This window comes from Somniosus microcephalus, chromosome 26 (genome assembly GCF_052327205.1).
Source record: "Somniosus microcephalus isolate GS21.2 chromosome 26, FLI_Smic_1.0, whole genome shotgun sequence".
Classification (NCBI taxonomy): Eukaryota; Metazoa; Chordata; class Chondrichthyes; order Squaliformes; family Somniosidae; genus Somniosus; species Somniosus microcephalus.
Genome location: NC_141012.1, coordinates 54309918 through 54327455, shown reverse-complemented (window position 1 = coordinate 54327455; position 17538 = coordinate 54309918). Strand labels below are relative to the sequence as shown.

At 50.9% G+C, this 17538-nt stretch overlaps 1 protein-coding gene across 1 annotated transcript in view; it reads right to left on the bottom strand.

Annotated features, from left to right (window-relative positions):
• siae (sialic acid acetylesterase) overlaps positions 1 to 17538 on the bottom strand; it is a 123295-nt gene that overhangs the window by 84373 nt on the left and 21384 nt on the right. The window contains exon 3 of the mRNA XM_085968239.1: positions 15659 to 15846. Coding sequence (XP_085824365.1) covers positions 15659 to 15846 — 188 coding nt within the window. The remainder of the gene's footprint in view (positions 1 to 15658; positions 15847 to 17538) is intronic.

Genomic DNA, 17538 nt, shown 5'->3' with positions numbered 1-17538 from the left:
AGATTTTGTCGTTCTTGATCTTGCCCCTCAGCTTGTTATTAAACATGAAGGCAACCGAGCGTTGGTCGGTGAGGAGGGTAAATCGTTTGCCTGCCAAGTAGTGCCTCCAGCGCCGTACTGCCTCCACAATTGCCTGGGCTTCCTTCTCGACCGACGAGTGTCGGGTCTCGGGGCCCTGTAGGGTCCTTGAGAAGAAGGCTACCGGCCTACCCTCCTGGTTAAGGGTAGCGGCTAGGGCGAAGTCGGATGCATCGCTCTCCACTTGGAAGGGGATTGACTCATCCACTGCGTGCATTGTGGCCTTGGCTATGTCTCCCTTAATGAGGGAGAAGGCCGCGCACGCCTCTTCCGTGAGGGGGAAGGATGTGGTTTTCAGGAGGGGTCTGGCTTTGTCCGCATAATTGGGTACCCATTGGGCATAGTAGGCGAAAAGCCCCAGGGTTCTCCTAAGTGCTTTTGGACAGTGGGGGAGGGGTAGCTCCATGAGGGGGCGCATTCTTTCGGGGTCGGGGCCGATGACTCCGTTCTCTACTACACAGCCAAGGATGGCAAGGCGCGCTGTGTTAAACACGCATTTCTCCTTATTGTAGGTGAGGTTCAGCCGTTGGGCCGTACGGAGGAATTTCTCCAGATTCACGTCATGGTCCTGCCGGTTGCGGCCGCAGATGGTGACGTTATCGAGATAGGGGAAAGTGGCCTGTAGTCCGTTCTGGTCAACCATCCGGTCCATCTCCCGTTGGAAAACCGAGACCCCGTTGGTGACACCAAAGGGGACCCTAAGGAATTGGTAGAGGCGGCCATTCGCCTCGAAGGCGGTGTACTGGCTGTCCTCCGGGCTGATGGGGAGTTGGTGGTAGGCCGACTTGAGGTCGATGGTCGAGAATACGCGGTATTGTGCAATCTCATTGACCATGTCCGATATGCGGGGGAGGGGGTATGCGTCCAGCTGGGTGTATCTGTTTATGGTCTGGCTGTAGTCGATAACCAGGCGATTTTTGTCGCCGGTCTTGACTACCACCACCTGGGCACGCCAGGGGCTGCTGCTCCCCTCAATAATGCCCTCTTTCAGGAGTCGCTGCACCTCAGAGCTAATGAAGGCTCTGTCCCCAGCGCTGTACCGCCTGCTCTTAGTAGCGACAGGTTTGCAGTCGGGGGTGAGGTTAGCGAACAGGGAAGGTGGCGGTACCTTGAGGGTGGATAGGCTGCAGGTGTTACGCGGTGGGCGGTTTAACTTTCGCTGGTTGTCGACTGTGAGTGGGGGGAGGGGTCCACCGTATGCTAGGGTTACACTTTGGAGGTGGGATTGGAAGTCCAGCCCTAGTATGACGGCAGCGCACAGCTGGGGGAGTACGAGGAGTTTAAAATTTTTATACTCTGTCCCTTTAACCGACAATGTCACGACACAGTAGCCGCTGATGTCTGTGGCGTGCGACCTCGATGCCATCGAGATGCGGCTGCGCGTTGGCAGGACGGGGAGGGAGTAGTGGCTCACCGTGTCTGGGTGGATGAAGCTCTCCGTGCTTCCGCTGTCGAACAGGCAGGTCGTGGCGTGGCCGTTGACTTTGATGTCCATCATTGAGCTGGCCAGGTGGTGCGGGCGGGCTTGATCCAGGGTCACGGAAGCTAGGGTGTAGATGAGCGCGTCGTTGTCATGACAAGATGGCGGCGAAGATGGCGGCCCCCGTAGTTCACATGAGGTTCTGTTTAAATCGTTTGCCCCGCACAAAGATGGCCGCCCCTGCTGTTCCCATGAGGCTCTGCAGGCTTCGGCTGCCCCGCACAAAGATGGCCGCCCCTGGTTTTCCCATGAGGCTCTGCAGGCTTCGGCTGCCCCGCACAAAGATGGCCGCCCCTGGTTTTCCCATGAGGCTCTGCAGGCTTCGGCTGCCCCGCACAAAGATGGCCGCCCCCAGGGTTCGCATGAGGCACTGCTGGCTTCTGAGGATTTGCTTCTGCAGGCCTTGGAGAAGTGGCCTTTCTTGAGGCAGGTTTTGCAGGTCGAGTTTTTGGCTGGGCAGCGCGACCTCGGATGCTTCTCCTGGCCGCAAAAGAAGCAGCCAGCGGCCCGATCGGGGTTGCCTGATGTCGGGGCCGGTACCGGGGCTAGCGGGCCCGGTCGGATCCGTGATGCAGACGCTGAGGTAGGTCCCGGGGGCAGCGCTGTGAAGGGTGGTGGGGTGGGGGTCGGGCCCGAGTCCCAGGGTCGCGAATAGTACCTGGCAAACGCTTCCTGGTCTTGCTGGGTGGCCTCTAGGGTGAGGGCGAGGGCTTCGGCCTTGTCCAGGTCTATGTCCTTAGCTTCAAGCAGTCTTTGCCGTGTGTAGTCGGAACGTAGGCCTCTCACCAAGGCGTCGCGGACATTGTCTTCCATGTTCGCAGTAGCCGTCACCGCTTTAAAGTCACAGTTCCTGCCGAGTTGTCTCAGCGCTCGTGAAAATTCAGCTATCGATTCTCCTGGCTGTTGCTGGCGAGATCTTAAGAGATGCCTAGTGTACATGTAGTTTACCGGGCTCCGGTACTGCTGTTTCAGTAGGTTGATGGCGTCGTCGTACGTAGTCATGTCCTGGATGAGTGTATATACTCTCGGGCTCGCTTGGGCTTTCAGGACTCTTAGTTTGGATCTCTGAGGGACGACGGCTTCCTCCAGGTACGATTCGAAGCAGTCCAGCCAGTGTTTGAAGTCGTTGGCTGAGTTTGGTGCCTGTGGGTTTAGATCCAGGTATGGTGGTTTCAAGGCTTGCAGCCAAGCCGGCTGGTGTGGCCCGTTGTCTGGAGGCTGCTGTTGCTGTGCTGCTGGGTGAGCTCCTTGCTGTTGCTGTTCATTATCAGACATCTTTAAAATTTAGCCAATAAAATTGATATGCCTATCAATTAGTCCAATAAAAGGCGACGAGTTAAGAACGTAACTGAAGGTTTTTATTGGCTAAATAACAGAGCCCACCCTCGTGGGTGATCCGATCCAACAGGGAGGAATACTAGCCAGTCAGCTACCTTTATACCTGGGCAGGTAATGGGCGGAGTCGGAGGTGGTCAGCCCAGGTATAACAGTGCGACAAGAGGCGACCTCGTGTAGTGATGTGACAGTGAGAACAGTGAGAACAATATACAGTGATAACTATAACAGTGGTTTACCACAACGCCCATCCCCCACAGACGCCGCCCCGGCTCCTCAACCCGCGGGGCTGTGCTGCTACCACGCCCGTTTTGGCGCCAAAGCAAGATGTTGCCACCCTCCCTGCAGCTTCTCGCCCAAAACTAAAAAACAGCAACTCTGCAAAAAGAGGAACGGGTCTAACGGGTGCCCCGCGGCTGCGATGAGAATCGGAAATTCCGGCAAGCTCCTGTTTATCACCGACCCCCTCTCCGGTCGCCGATTCCTATGCGACTCCGGGGCGCAGTGGAGCATCCTACCCGCGTCAACTCTGGAAGTACAGGCTCGGAGGCACGGCCTCTCCCTCGAGGCGGCTAATGGTGGTGCTATCCGGACCTTCGGCAAACAGCGGGTCCATGTGTGCTTCGGCGGCCAGCAATTTGTTTGGGAATTTGTTACGGCCAGGGTTTCACAAGCCATCCTCGGCGCGGATTTCCTGTGCGCCAACAGCCTCCTGGTCGATGTGCGGAACCGGCGGCTGATCAACGCGGCCACGTTTCGTTCTATTCCTTGCCACCGTGGTAACACCATGTCGTGCACCGTCTCCTGCGCTTTCCCAACTCCGGACGATTTCTCTCGCCTGCTCGGTGAATTTCCGGACCTGACCAGACCTACGTTCTCCTCTATGACCACGAAGCATGGTGTGGAACACCACATCACTACCACCGGCCCCCCGGTCCACGCGCAGGCCCGGCGCCTCGAACCCGGCAAGCTGGCGGTCGCGAAGGCGGAGTTCGCTACGATGGAACGCCTGGGGATTATCCACCTCTCCACATAGTTCCAAAACCTGGCGGCGGATGGCGCCCATGCAGCGACTATCGGCGACTTAATGATGCTACCACTCCTGATCGATACCCAATCCCCCACATTCAGGATTTCTCTGCCCATTTGGGAGTGCTTTGTGCATTGAGTGCTGCTGGAGTTTTGCTAAGTGGGAGAAAAATCATTTAAGTGTATTTTGTGAATTTTAGTGTGTTAAGAAGTCAATTATTTGAAGTAAGTTTAAGTTTTTAAGGGTTTTTTAAACTCTTGGGCAGTTTAAACCGGAAGTAGAATCCGGGTATAAAAGGGGAGGGGCTAGTGCGGTGCACGGAGTGCTTTGTGCATTGAGTGCAGCTGGAGTTTTGCTAAGTGGGAGAGTTCGGATAAGTGGGAGGTGAGGGTGTGTTTTTTGCTCTGTTTTGTTCCCCACTCCCAGGCTTAGACAGCACTGCGGAGGCGGAGCAGCGAGACGAGTCAACCAAACAGGCCCCACAGACAGTATTCAAGGAGGAGGTTGGTGATCAGCTGGTTGGTTGGTTTTCTTCCTTCTCTTCTCTTTTATACCTTTAAGTTGGTAAGTCCTATTGAATAGTGGTGTAATATTATCATCTATATCCGGGCAGGGTCTTCATAACAAATAATAAGAAATTTAATTAATTATATAGAATGGAGCAGGTGATGTGTTACTGTTGCGAGATGTGGGAGCCGGTGAACCCCATTGAGGCTCAAGGTGATTACATCTGCGACAAGTGTTTGCTGCTAGAGGAACTCAAGTTCCATGTTATGGAGCTTGAGACCGAGCTTCAGACACTGCGACACATCAGGGAGGGGGAGAAGTTCCTGGACTCTATGTTTCAGGAGATGGTCACACCTATGAAGTTAATTACTGCAGATGTAGTCCGTGGTCAGGGACAGGACGGTGTGACTACGAGTGAGGAAGGTACAGGGATCCAGGATGTAGTGTTGAAGGAGACGCAGCCCTTGTTCTTGTCCAGCAGGATCGAGGTTCTTACTCCCTGTGAGGGCGGGAGCGGGGACTGCAGGGAGGATGAGCAACCTGGCCACAGCACCGTGGTACAGGGGGCCATTCAAGTGGAGGGAGTAAAAAGAAATGTTGTAGTGGTAGGGGATAGTATCATTAGGGGGATAGATAGGGTTCTCCGCAGTCAAGAGCGGGAGTCCCGAAGGCTGTGTTGCCTGCCTGGTGCCAGGTTTAAGGACATCTCTTCTGGGCTGGAAAGAAACTTGGAGTGGGAGGGGGAGGATCCAGTTGTCGTGGTCCATGTTGGTACAAATGACGTAGATAGGACAAGGAAGACGGTTCTGTTAAAGGAGTATGAGCAGCTAGGGGTCAAATTAAAAAACAGAACCTCAAGGGTAATAATCTCTGGGTTATTACCTGAGCCACGAGCGAATTTGGCTAGGATAAATAAAATTAAAGAGTTAAATGCGTGGCTCAAAGACTGGTGTGGGAGAAATGGGTTTTGCTTCTTGGGACACTGGCACCAGTACTGGGACAGGAGGGAGCTGTTCTGTTGGGATGGACTCCACTTGGCCAGTGCTGGGACTAGAGTCCTGGCGAATCATATAACTAGGGCAGTAGAGAGGGCTTTAAACTAATTAGTGTGGGGGTGGTTTCTAGAGAGCAAATAATAGAAATGACAACAGAGAAGGTCATAGACTTAGGTAGCAGTGGGGGAATTAAAAAACAGAATGTGTCAGGAAGGGACAGACGATATGGAGTAAAAAGTAAAGTACTAAAAAGGGAAAAAACAGGAACTAAGTGTTACAAAACATATCTGAAAGTTCTTTATCTGAATGCACGTAGCATTCGTAACAAAATGAATGAGTTAACGGCACAAATAATGACATATGGGTATGATCTTGTGGCCATTACAGAAACATGGCTGCAGGGTGACCATGACTGGGAATTAAACATACCAGGTTATTTAACAATCAGGAAGGACTGGCAGGAAGGGAGAGGAGGTGGGGTGGCTATGTTAATAAAAGAAGGAATCACTATAATACAGAGAAATGATATTGGGTCAAAGGAGCAGGATAGTGAAACAGTTTGGGTGGAGATAAGGAATAATAAGGGGAAAAAAACACTAGTGGGTGTAGTCTATAGGCCTCCGAACAGTTGCAACTCTGTTGGACGGAGTATTAATCAGGAAATAGTTGAGGCTTGTAATAAGGGAACAGCTATAATTATGGGGGATTTTAATTATCATATTAACTGGACAAATCAAATTGGGCAGAGCAGCCTTGAGGATGAGTTCATTGAGTGTATTAGGGATGGGTTTCTTGAGCAGTATGTAACTGAACCGACCAGGGGGCAAGCAACCTTAGATTTGGTCCTGTGTAATGAGACACGATTAATTAAAAATGTCCTAGTAAAGGATCCCCTTGGAATGAGTGACCATAACATGGTTGAATTCCATATTCAATTAGAGGGTGAGAAGGTTGGATCTCAAACAAGCATGCTGAGCTTGAATAAAGGAGACTATGAAGGTATGAGAGCGGAATTAATTAGAGTGGACTGGGAAAATAGATTAAAGGGTAAGACGGTACATGATCAGTGGTGTACATTTAAGGAGTTATTTTACAACTTCCAAAAAATATATATTCCACTGAGGAAAAAAGGGTGTAAAAGAAAAGATAGCCATCCGTGGCTAAGTAAAGTAATTAAGGATAGTATCCGACTAAAAACAAGGGCATATAAGGTAGCCAAATCTAGTGGGAGGATGGAAGATTGGGAAGTCTTTAAAAGACAGCAAAAAATAACTAAAAGATTGATTAAGAAAGGGAAGATAGATTATGAAAGTAAATTAGCAAAAAATATAAAAACAGACAGTAAAAGTTTATATAGTTATATAAAAAGAAAAAGGGTGGCTAAAGTAAATGTTGGTCCCTTAGAGGATGAGACTGGGAAATTAATGGTGGGAAACATGGAGATGGCAAAAACACTGAACAATTATTTTGTATCAGTCTTTACAGTAGAGGACACTAAGAATATCCCAACACTGGACAAACAGGGGGCTCTAGGGGGGGAGGAACTAAACACGATTAAAATCACTAAGGAAGTGGTACTTGGTAAAATAGTGGGACTCAAGGCGGATAAATCCCCTGGACCTGATGGCTTGCATCCTAGGGTCTTGAGGGAAGTAGCGGTAGGGATTGTGGATGCATTGGTAATAATTTTCCAAAACTCACTGGACTCAGCAAAGGTCCCGGCAGATTGGAAAACTGCTAATGTAACACCCTTATTTAAAAAGGGTAGTAGGCAGAAGGCTGGAAACTATAGACCTGTTAGCCTAACATCTGTGGTTGTTAAAATGTTAGAGTCCATTATTAAGGAGACAGTAACGGGACATTTGGATAAACATAATTTAATAGGACAAACTCAGCATGGTTTCATGAAGGGGAAGTCATGTTTGACAAATTTGCTTGAGTTTTTTGAGGAAGTAACATACAGGGTGGATAAAGGGGAACCAGTGGATGTAGTGTATTTAGACTTCCAAAAGGCATTTGACCAGGTGCCACACAAAAGATTATTGCTCAAGATAAAAAATCACGGGATTGGGGGTAATATTCTGGTGTGGGTGGAGGATTGGCTCTCTAACAGAAAGCAGAGAGTTGGGATAAATGGTTCGTTCTCAGATTGGCAACCAGTAACTAGTGGTGTTCCGCAGGGGTCAGTGCTGGGTCCCCAACCCTTTACAATCTATATTAACGATTTGGAGGAGGGGACCGAGTGTAACATATCAAAGTTTGCAGATGATACAAAGATGGGACGGAAAGTAGTGAGTGAGGAGGACATAAAAAACCTGCAAAGGGACATAGACAGGCTAAGTAAGTGGGCAGAGATTTGGCAGATGGAATACAATACTGGAAAGTGTGAGGTTATGCACTTTGGCAGGAAAAATCATAGAGCAAGTTATTATCTTAATGGCAAGAAACTGGAAAGTACTGTAGTACAAAGGGATCTGGGGGTCCTGGTGCACGAAACTCAAAAAGTTAGTATGCAGGTGCAGCAAGTGATTAAGAAGGCCAATGGAATGTTGGCTTTTATTGCTAGGGGGATGGAATATAAAAACAGGGAGGTATTGCTGCAGTTGTACAAGGTATTGGTGAGACCGCACCTGGAATACTGCATACAGTTTTGGTGTCCATACTTAAGAAAAGACATACTTGCTCTCGAGTCAGTACAAAGAAGGTTCACTCGGTTAATCCCGGGGATGAGGGGGTGGTCATATGAGGAGAGGTTGAGTAGATTGGGACTCTACTCGTTGGAGTTCAGAAGAATGAGAGGCGATCTTATTGAAACATATAAGATTGTGAAGGGGCTTGATCGGGTGGATGCGGTGAGGATGTTCCCAATGATGGGTGAAACTAGAACTAGGGGGCATAATCTTAAAATAAGGGGCTGCTCTTTCAAAACTGAGATGAGGAGAAACTTCTTCACTCAGAGGGTGGTAGGTTTGTGGAATTTGCTGCCCCAGAAAGCTGTGGAAGCTACATCATTAAATAAATTTAAAACAGAAATCGATAGTTTCCTAGAAATAAAGGGAATTAAGGGTTACGGGGAGCGGGCAGGAAATTGGACATGAGTCTAGGTTCGGAATGGTCATGGCCCTGTGGGTAGTGGAGTGGGCCCAGGGGCCGTGTAGCCTTGTTCTGCTCCTACTGTGTTCTAATTCTGTGTTAGATTTCAGGAGATGGTTTTATTCCTGTTCCTGGCTGGGGTGGAGATCGCCTTTACAGAAGGTAAGTACTGTAGAAAATATAGGGACAGAGTGATCTCCTGGAAGAATTTCGATCGCCTAGATGGGTCGGAGAGGAATTTCCCAGATTTTTTTCTCCCAAATTGGCCATTGGGTCTTTATCTGGTTTTTCGCCTCTCCCGGGAGATCACATGGGTTCGGGTGGATGCAGAGTGATAGAAGATTTGAGGTTAGGATCAGATCAGCCATGATCTTATTGAATGGTGGAGCAGGCTCGAGGGGCCGATTGGCCTACTCCTGCTCCTATTTCTTATGTTCTTATGTTCTAACACCGTGTTTTCCCAAGGTGGATCTGGTCCGAGGCTACCACCAGGTCCCGGTACACCCGCAGGACGTGCAGAAGACCGCAGTCATCACCCCATTCGGCCTTTTTGAATTTTTGAGGATGCCTTTTGGGTTGAAGAACGCTGCCCAGGCCTTCCAGCACCTCATGGACTCCGTGCTGCAGGACCTGAAGTTCCTTTTCGTCTATTTAGACGACATCCTCGTGGCCAGTCGAAATAAGGAGGAACACATCGCGCACCTACACACCCTCTTTCATCGCCTCAGCCAACACGGCCTGATTCTCAACCCGGCCAAGTGTCAGTTTGGTCTGCCCCACATTGATTTCCTGGGACATCGCATTACATCGGAGGGAGCGGTGCCTTTGCAAGCAAAGGTGGAGGCGGTGACATCCTTTCCACGCCCGCAGACCATCAAGGCCCTGCAGGAGTTCCTCGGGATGGTAAATTTTTACCACCACTTCGTGCCTAAGGCAGCTCTGCTCATGCAGCCCCTGTACAAGGCCCTCAAGGGCAAGTCTGGCAAGGATCCGGTAAGCTGGACGGTCGACATGGACCGGGCGTTCGTTGACACAAAAAGCGCCCTCGCCAACGCAACTATGCTGGCGCACCCGCTGCCAGGTGCCACCATCGCCCTCACCACCGACACGTCAGACAACGCCATCGGCGCAGTGCAGGAACAATGGGTAAATGGAACGTGGCAACCGCTTGCGTTCTTCAGCCGTCAACTACGGCGAAACGAGCGGAAGTACAGTGCCTTCGACCGGGAGTTGCTGGCTCTGTTTCTGGCCATCCGCCATTTCCGGTTCTTGCTGGAAGGACGTCCTTTCACTGCTTTTGTAGACCATAAGCCACTAACGTTCGCTATGGCCAAGACCGCCGAACCGTGGTCAGCCCGACAACGTCAGCTAACGTTTATCTCCAAATTCACTACGGATATTCAGCACGTGGCCGGTAAAGACAACCTGGTGGCAGATTGCCTCTCCCGCGCGACCGTTCACGCAGTCCAGCTCAGCATCGACTATACCCTCATGGCTGCGGATCAAGCCTCGGATCCAGAGGTGCAAGCTTACCAAACCAGCCCCTCTAGCCTCCAAGCGGCCGACGTCAAATTCCACGCCGCAGGCACCACGCTACTTTGTGACGTCTCCGTAGGAGATCCTTGCCCTATCGTGCCGGTCGCCTGGTGCCGCAAAGTGTTTGATGCCATACACTGGTTATCACACCCTGGCATGAAGGCCTCGCAAAGGCTGATGTCGTCCAAGTTCGTTTGGCGGGGCATGCATATGGATGTCCGCGACTGGGCCAACACCTGCGTGGTCTGCCAAAAGGCCAAGGTGCAGCGTCACGTCAAAGCTCCATTGGCCACCTTCGCTGTTCCGGAGCGACGGTTCGATCACGTGAATGTGGACCTGGTGGGGCCACTTCCACCTTCTCATGGGTTTACACATATCCTTACGATGGTAGACCGCACCACTAGATGGCCAGAGGCAGTTCCCTTGTCATCCACCACTTCGGCAGACGTAGCCAGGGCATTCATCTCCTCTTGGGTCGCCCGTTTCGGGGTACCGGCGGACATCTCTTCTGATCGTGGACCGCAGTTTTCCTCTGAGCTCTGGAACGCAGTGGCTCAGGGGCTCGGCATCAAGCTACATCGCACCACAGCCTACCATCCACAGGCGAACGGCCTGTGCGAACGATTTCACAGGTCGCTCAAAGCCGCACTGAGGGCCAGCCTCCAAGGCGCTGGACGGGTGGACAGGCTACCATGGGTCCTCTTGGGTCTTCGCACGGCACCCAAGGAAGATCTTCGCTCGTCCTCGGCAGAGCTCGTCTATGGCCAGCCGCTACGCGTACCTGGGGATTTCCTTCCGACTCCAACAGAGCCATGGTCCACATCCAATCAACTCATCAGCCACCAGGAGGCAGCCAGGCGTTTTGCACCAGTACCAATGTCGCATCACGGCTTTCAGAGCTCCCACGTCCCAGCAGAGCTGAAGAACGCCGAATATGTGTTCATCCGCCACGACGCTCATCGAGACCCGCTCAAGGCCCCTTACACTGGTCCTTTCCGCGTGCTAGAGCCGGGAGACAAAACTTTCTCGGTGGATATCGGAGGTAAACCGGACCACATTTCGGTTGACCGGTTGAAGCCGGCACACTTGGACCTTGACCGCCCGGTCGAGACCGCACAGCCGCCAATACGTGGCCGACCGCCCACAGTCGCCGTGCCAGATCAAGCGCAACCACCCGCCAGCCGTCCATCAGCTTCCACTTCAAGGCTACAGAAGTCGCTCTGACGGGCTTGTCAGGCCTCCTCGCCGTTTCACTTTTTCTGTTAAAGACAATTCTGGGGGGGGGCGCGCATGTGGCGGAGCCACTAAGGGACTCCGATCAACTGTATATAATTCCCTTTAACAATATGTCAGCTACAGCCTGAGTCTGTATCTTTGTATATACTGTTTGCATGTACAGAGCGCGGCCCCTTTAAGAGCGCGGGCAAACGCGATGACGTCACGCCGTTCATCACGTGATCCCCCACCGGCGGAAAAAACGTGATGACGCCAGCCACGGGACCGCCCAAGCAGTCCTCGTGGAGCCTCCGAACTGACTAGACCTGTATTCGTAGTTCTCTTGCATTTGTTTGTTAAACTCAGTTTGTTTTACATTAAACATTGTTTGTTTGATCGCCTGAGTCGACCTCAGTCTCTTGATAGGAACTAGACATTCCTACACGCTCGCATTTTTCCTAACAGTCTCTTGTGAGGAACCTTATCGAATGCCTTCTGGAAGTCCACATAAGTAACATCCATAGGCACTCTCTTATCTATCATATTAGTTACCTCCTCAAATAATTCAACTAGGTTCGTTAGACATGATTACCCTTTACTAATCCATGCTGTTGTCCTTGATATCTCTCGCAAGCATTTTCTCGCATTCCCTTTATGCGGCTCTTACCACTTTCTTAGGTTCCCTTTGCTGTTCTTTATATATCCCCCAGTCCGCGGGATCTTTACTGCTCTTTGCCTGTGTATAAGCCCCTTCTTCTAGTTTTATACTATCTCTCACTTCTGTTATTGACCAGGGTTGTTTAATTACACAGTAGAGCTCTTGCCCTTTAGAGGTATGTACAGGTCTTATATTCTACCAAATACTTCTTTGAACACCTCCCACTGTTCATCGGTAGTTGTATCTGTTAACAGGTCTGCCCAGTCTATTGTGGTCAATTCCTGCACGGTGGCATAGTGGTTAGCACTGTTGCCTCACAGCGCCAGGGACCCGGGTTCGAATCCGGCCTCGGGTGACTGTCTGTGTGGAGTTTGCACATTCTCCCCGTGTTTGCGTGGGTTTTCTCCGGGTGCTCCGGTTTCCTCCCACAGTCCAAAGATGTGCGGGTTAGGTTGATTGGCTATGATAAATTGACCCTTAGTGTTAGGGGGATTAAATACGTGGGGTTACGGGGATAGGGTGGGATATGTGTTGGTGTAGGGGTTACGGGGATCGGGTGGGATATGTGTCGGTGCAGGCTCGATGGGCCGAAATGGCCTCTATCTGCACTGTGGGGTTTCTGTGGTTTCTGTGGTTTCATCCCTCCACAGTCAGCCTCACCTGAATTTAAAACCATGGTTCGTGACTCCCCCTCCCCCTCCCCCTCTCAAACCTAATATCGAATTCCATCACGTTATGGTCACTGTGAGCTCGGTGTTCCCTCGCCATTAGATTGTTGACTAATTCAGGCTCATTACTCATTACTAAACCTAAGATGGCTGTTCTCTTGTTGGTTCAGGAACATATGGTTCCAGAAAGCTGTGCCGAATACAATCAAGAAATTCACTGCCTTTGGAATGCGAGCTGTTTTGCATCTCATAGTCTGTGAGAAAATTAAAGTCTACCATTATAACCACTCTATTTTTGCAACAAGCTTCTCTGATCACCATATTTATACATTCCGCTGCTTTATCACTGCTATTTGGAGGTCTATGAACAGCTCCCATCAAAGTCTGACATCTTTTTCAATCCCTCAATTCTACCTATATCCTTTCTACTGCCTGTTCACCCATACTGAAAACCTCTCTTTTCAATGCTGTATTAGTGCCCCTTATCAATATTGCTACTCCTTCTCGTTTTCCAATTTCCCTGTCCTTTCTAAAGACCTTACAATCTGGTATATCTATTTCCCAAGTCATGCCCGGCTAGTAGGCAGGTCTATTTTGCCTGTTAACTAGCTCCATTCCTATTCAGATGGAGCCCAGTCTTACAGAATAGCTCCTAGTGTTCCCCGAGCTTGTACCAATGCCCAATGAAACTTGTGACATTCATATAGGCCTTCAAGAACACAGTAATTTTCAGAAGAGGAGGGGGATGGAAAGGGAGGGGACAGAGGAAGAGGGAGAGACAGCAAGGAGGGAAAAAGAGTGGAGAAGGGAGAGGGCAGGGACAGGATGAAAAGACAGACAGGGAAGGAAGGGGCGAGAGAGGGGGAAGGGGGGGCGAGAGGGGGGGAAGGGGGGGCGAGAGGGGGGGAAAGAGAGGGGGAAGGGGGGCGAGAGGGGGAAGGGGGGGAAGAGAGGGGGAAAGGGGGAGCGAGAGAGGGGGAAGGGGGAGCGAGAGAGGGGGAGCGAGAGGGGGGAAGGGGGAGCGAGAGAGGGGGAAGGGGGAGCGAGAGAGGGGGAAGGGGGGGCGAGAGAGGGGGAAGGGGGGCGAGAGAGGGGGAAGGGGGGCGAGAGAGGGGGAAGGGGGGCGAGAGAGGGGGAAGGGGGGGAGAGGGGCGAGAGAGAGAGGGGCGAGAGAGGGGGGAGAAGGGCTGGGGGGAGAGGGGGAGAGGGGGGGAGAGAGAGGGGAAAGGGAGGGGGGGAGAGAGAGGGGAAAGGGGGAGAGGGGAAAGAGGGGGAGAGGGGAAAGAGGGGGAGAGAGAGGGGAAAGAGGGGGAAAGGGGGGAGAGAGAGGGGAAAGGGGGGGAGAGAGAGGGGAAAGGGGGAGAGAGAGGGGAAGGGGAGAGAGGGGAAGGAGAGGGGGGAAGGGGAAGTGAGGGGTGAAGAGAGAGAGAGAGGGGGAAGGGAGAGAGAGAGACAGGAAGAGAGAGAGAGGGGGAAGAGAGAGAGGGGAAGGGGAGTGAGAGAGGGAGAGAGAGGGGGAAGAGAAAGAGAGGGGGGAAGAGGAAGTGAGGGGGGAAGGGGAAGTGAGGGGAGAAGGGGAAGGGGGAGAGAGAGAGGGGGAAGGGAGAGAGAGAGAGGGGGAAGAGGTGGAGAGGCGGATCCTGGGCGTTATAAATAGAAGCATAAAATACTACGGCCAGGAAGTTACACTAAACCTGTATAAAACACGAGTTCAGCCTCAGCTAGAGTAGTGTGTCCAATTCTGGGCACCACACTTTAGGAAGGACGTGAACATAAGAACATAAGAAATAGGAGCAGGAGTTGGTCATTCGGCCCCTCGAGCCTGCTCCGCCATTCAATAAGATCATGGCTGATCTGATCTTGGCCTCAACTCCACTTCCCTGCCCACTCCCCATAACCCTCGACTCCCTTATCGTTCAAAAATCTGTCTATCTCCACCTTAAATATATTCAATGACCCAGCCTCCACAGCTCTCTGGGGAAGAGAATTCCAAAGATTCACAACCCTCTGAGATAAGAAATTCCTCCTCATTTCCATTTTAAAAGGGTGCCTCCTTATTCTGAAACTATGCCCCCTAGTTCTAGATTTCCCCACGAGGGGAAACATCCTCTCAGCATCTACCCGGTCGAGCCCCTTCAGAATCTTATATGTTTCAATAAGATCCCCTCTCATTCTTCTAAACTCCAATGAGTATAGGCCCAACCTGCTCAACCTTTCCTCATAAGACAACCCCTTCATCTCAGGAATCAACCTCGTGAACCTTCCCTGAACTGCCTCCAATGCAAGTATATCCTTCCTTAAATAAGGAGACCAAATCTGCACGCAGTACTCCAGGTGTGGTCTCACCAACGTGAAAGCTTTGGAGAGGGTCCAGAAGAGATTTACTAGAATGGTTCCAGGGATGAGTGATAACCAGCGGGCACAGATTCAAGGTGATTGGCAAAAGAACCAGAGGTGACATGAGGAAAACTTTTTTTACGCAGCGAGTGGCTAGGATTTGGAATGCGCTGCCTGAAAGGGTGGTGGAGGCAGACACAATAGTAGCCTTCAAAGGGGAATTGGATAAATACTTGAAGGAGAAAAAATTGCAGGGATATGGGAAAGAACGGGGGAGTGGAACGAACTGAATTGCTCTTTGAATGAGGTGGTACAGACTCGATGGGCCGAATGGCCTTTAGTTTTCTATGATTCTATGGAGTGGGACAATGGCAGCCACAAACTTGGCTTCCTAATTGCAACTGTCAGAAAGACGGTCCATTCTAAGAGCCGTTAGCTGGCCAGGGGGGAAAGCCCTGTAATACACGCTCAACGAAAAGGGATGTTCTGGGGCCCTCAGTCAGCAGGAAGGGATGTAAGAAACGGGTCTGCACAATATTTCATGCTACACTGTGTTGCCTCTATGGACAGCGGAATCACTCTGCTCCCTAACTGTGGCTGTCACTCCTCCCAAAATCCTCATCTTGATGGTGCATTTCTGTCTTTTTTCCTGAAAACAGCACAGAAGTTTCTGGCCATAGAGCTGTTCCCCATAGAACTCCTCCAACACAACACAAACAACATTACCTGTAACACCGTCATCTCCATATTGCTTTGCCCACCACACAGCCAGACGTCTCCAAAATACACATCTTTTAAAACAATTCTGTCCACATCTCTGGCATACTTCTGCTCTGCAGTGACCAAAAATGGACCGCCTGCATCAATGGGATCAAAGGAAACTTTCCAGATACCAGTGACACCAAGGGATAGATCTGAAAAATAGAACAGAAACACAACTGAAGGGCACGTGACAATTGGGGGTGGGAGCAGTGCGTACATGACACAGCAGGAACCTCCCACCATATCTAATACCCTCCAAACCAAATCACTGAGAAAAGCACATAGGTAGAGAACTTGCATTTATATAGCACCTTTAACATAGTAAAACATCCCACGTGCTTCACAGGAGCGATATCAAACAAACGTTGACACCAAGCTACATAAGGAGATATTAGAACAGGTAACGAGATAGGTTTTAAGGAGCGACTTAAGAAGGAGAGAGAGGTAGAAGGGTTTAGGGAGGGAATTCCAGAGCTTAGGGCCTCGGCAGTTGAAGGCACGGCCGCCAATATTGGAGTGATTAAAATCAAGGATGTGCAAGAGGCTAGAATTGTAGGGCTGGAGGAGGTTAGAGATAGGGAGGGGTGAGGCAATGGAGGGAGTTGAAAACAAGGATGAGAATTTTAAAATCAAGACGTTGCTGGACCGGGAGCCAATGTAGTCAGTGAGCACAGGGGTGATGGGTGAATGGGATTTGGTGCGAGTTAGGATATCGGGCAGCCGAGATTGGCATGAGTTCAAGTGTATGGAGGGTGGAAGCTGGGAGGCCGGCCAGGAGTGCATTGGAATAGTCGAGTCTAGAGGTAACAAAGGCATGGGTGAGGGTTTCAGCAGCAGATGAGCTGAGGCATGGGCGGAGACAGGCGATGTTACAGAGGTGGAAACAGGCAGTGATGGAGCAGATGTGTGGTCGGAAGCTCATCTCAGGGTCAAGTACGACACCAAGGTTGCGAACGGGCTGGTTCAGCATCAAACATTGACCAGGGAGAGGGATGGAGTCGGTGACGAGAGAACAGAGTTTGTGGCAGGGACCGAAGACAATGGCTCTGGTCTTCCTAATATATAGTTGGAGGAAATTTCTCATCATCCAGTACTGGATGTCGTAAAGTAGCGTGACAAGTCAGATACAGTGGAGCGGTTGAGAGAGGTGCTGGTGAGGTAGAGCTGGGTGTCGTCAGTGTACATTTGGAAACTGACGTCGTGTTTTCGGATGATGTCGCCGAGGAGCAGCATGTAGATCAGAAATAGGAGGGGCCAACGATAGATCCTTGGGGGACACCAGAGGTAACAGTGCTGGAGTGAGGAGAGAAGCCGTTGCAGGTGATTCTCTGGCTATGACTGAATACGTAAGAATGAAACTAGGCGAGGGCAGTCCCTCCCAGCTGGACGACGGGGGAGAGGCATTGGAGGAAGATGGTGTGGTCAACTGTGTCAGAGGCTGCAGACAGGTCGAGATGGATGAGGAGGGATAGTTTACCATGGTCACAGTCACACAGTATGTCATTTGTGACTTTGACAAGAGACATTTCATTGTTGTGGTAAGGGCAGAAACCTGATTGAAGGGATTTAAACATGGAGTTGCAGGAAAGATGGCCAAGGATTTGGGAGGTGACAACTCGTTCAAGGACTTGGGAGGAAAGGGAGGTTGGAGATGGGGCGGTAGTTTGCAAGGACGGAGGGATCAAGGGTGGGGTTTTTGAGGAGCGGGGTGATGATGGCAGATTTGAAGGGGAGGGGAACAGTACCTGAGGAAAGGGAACTGTTAACAATATCAGCTAACATGGGGCCAGGAAGTGAAGTGGGATGGTCAGAAGTTTAATGGGACTAGGGTCAAGGGAGCAGGA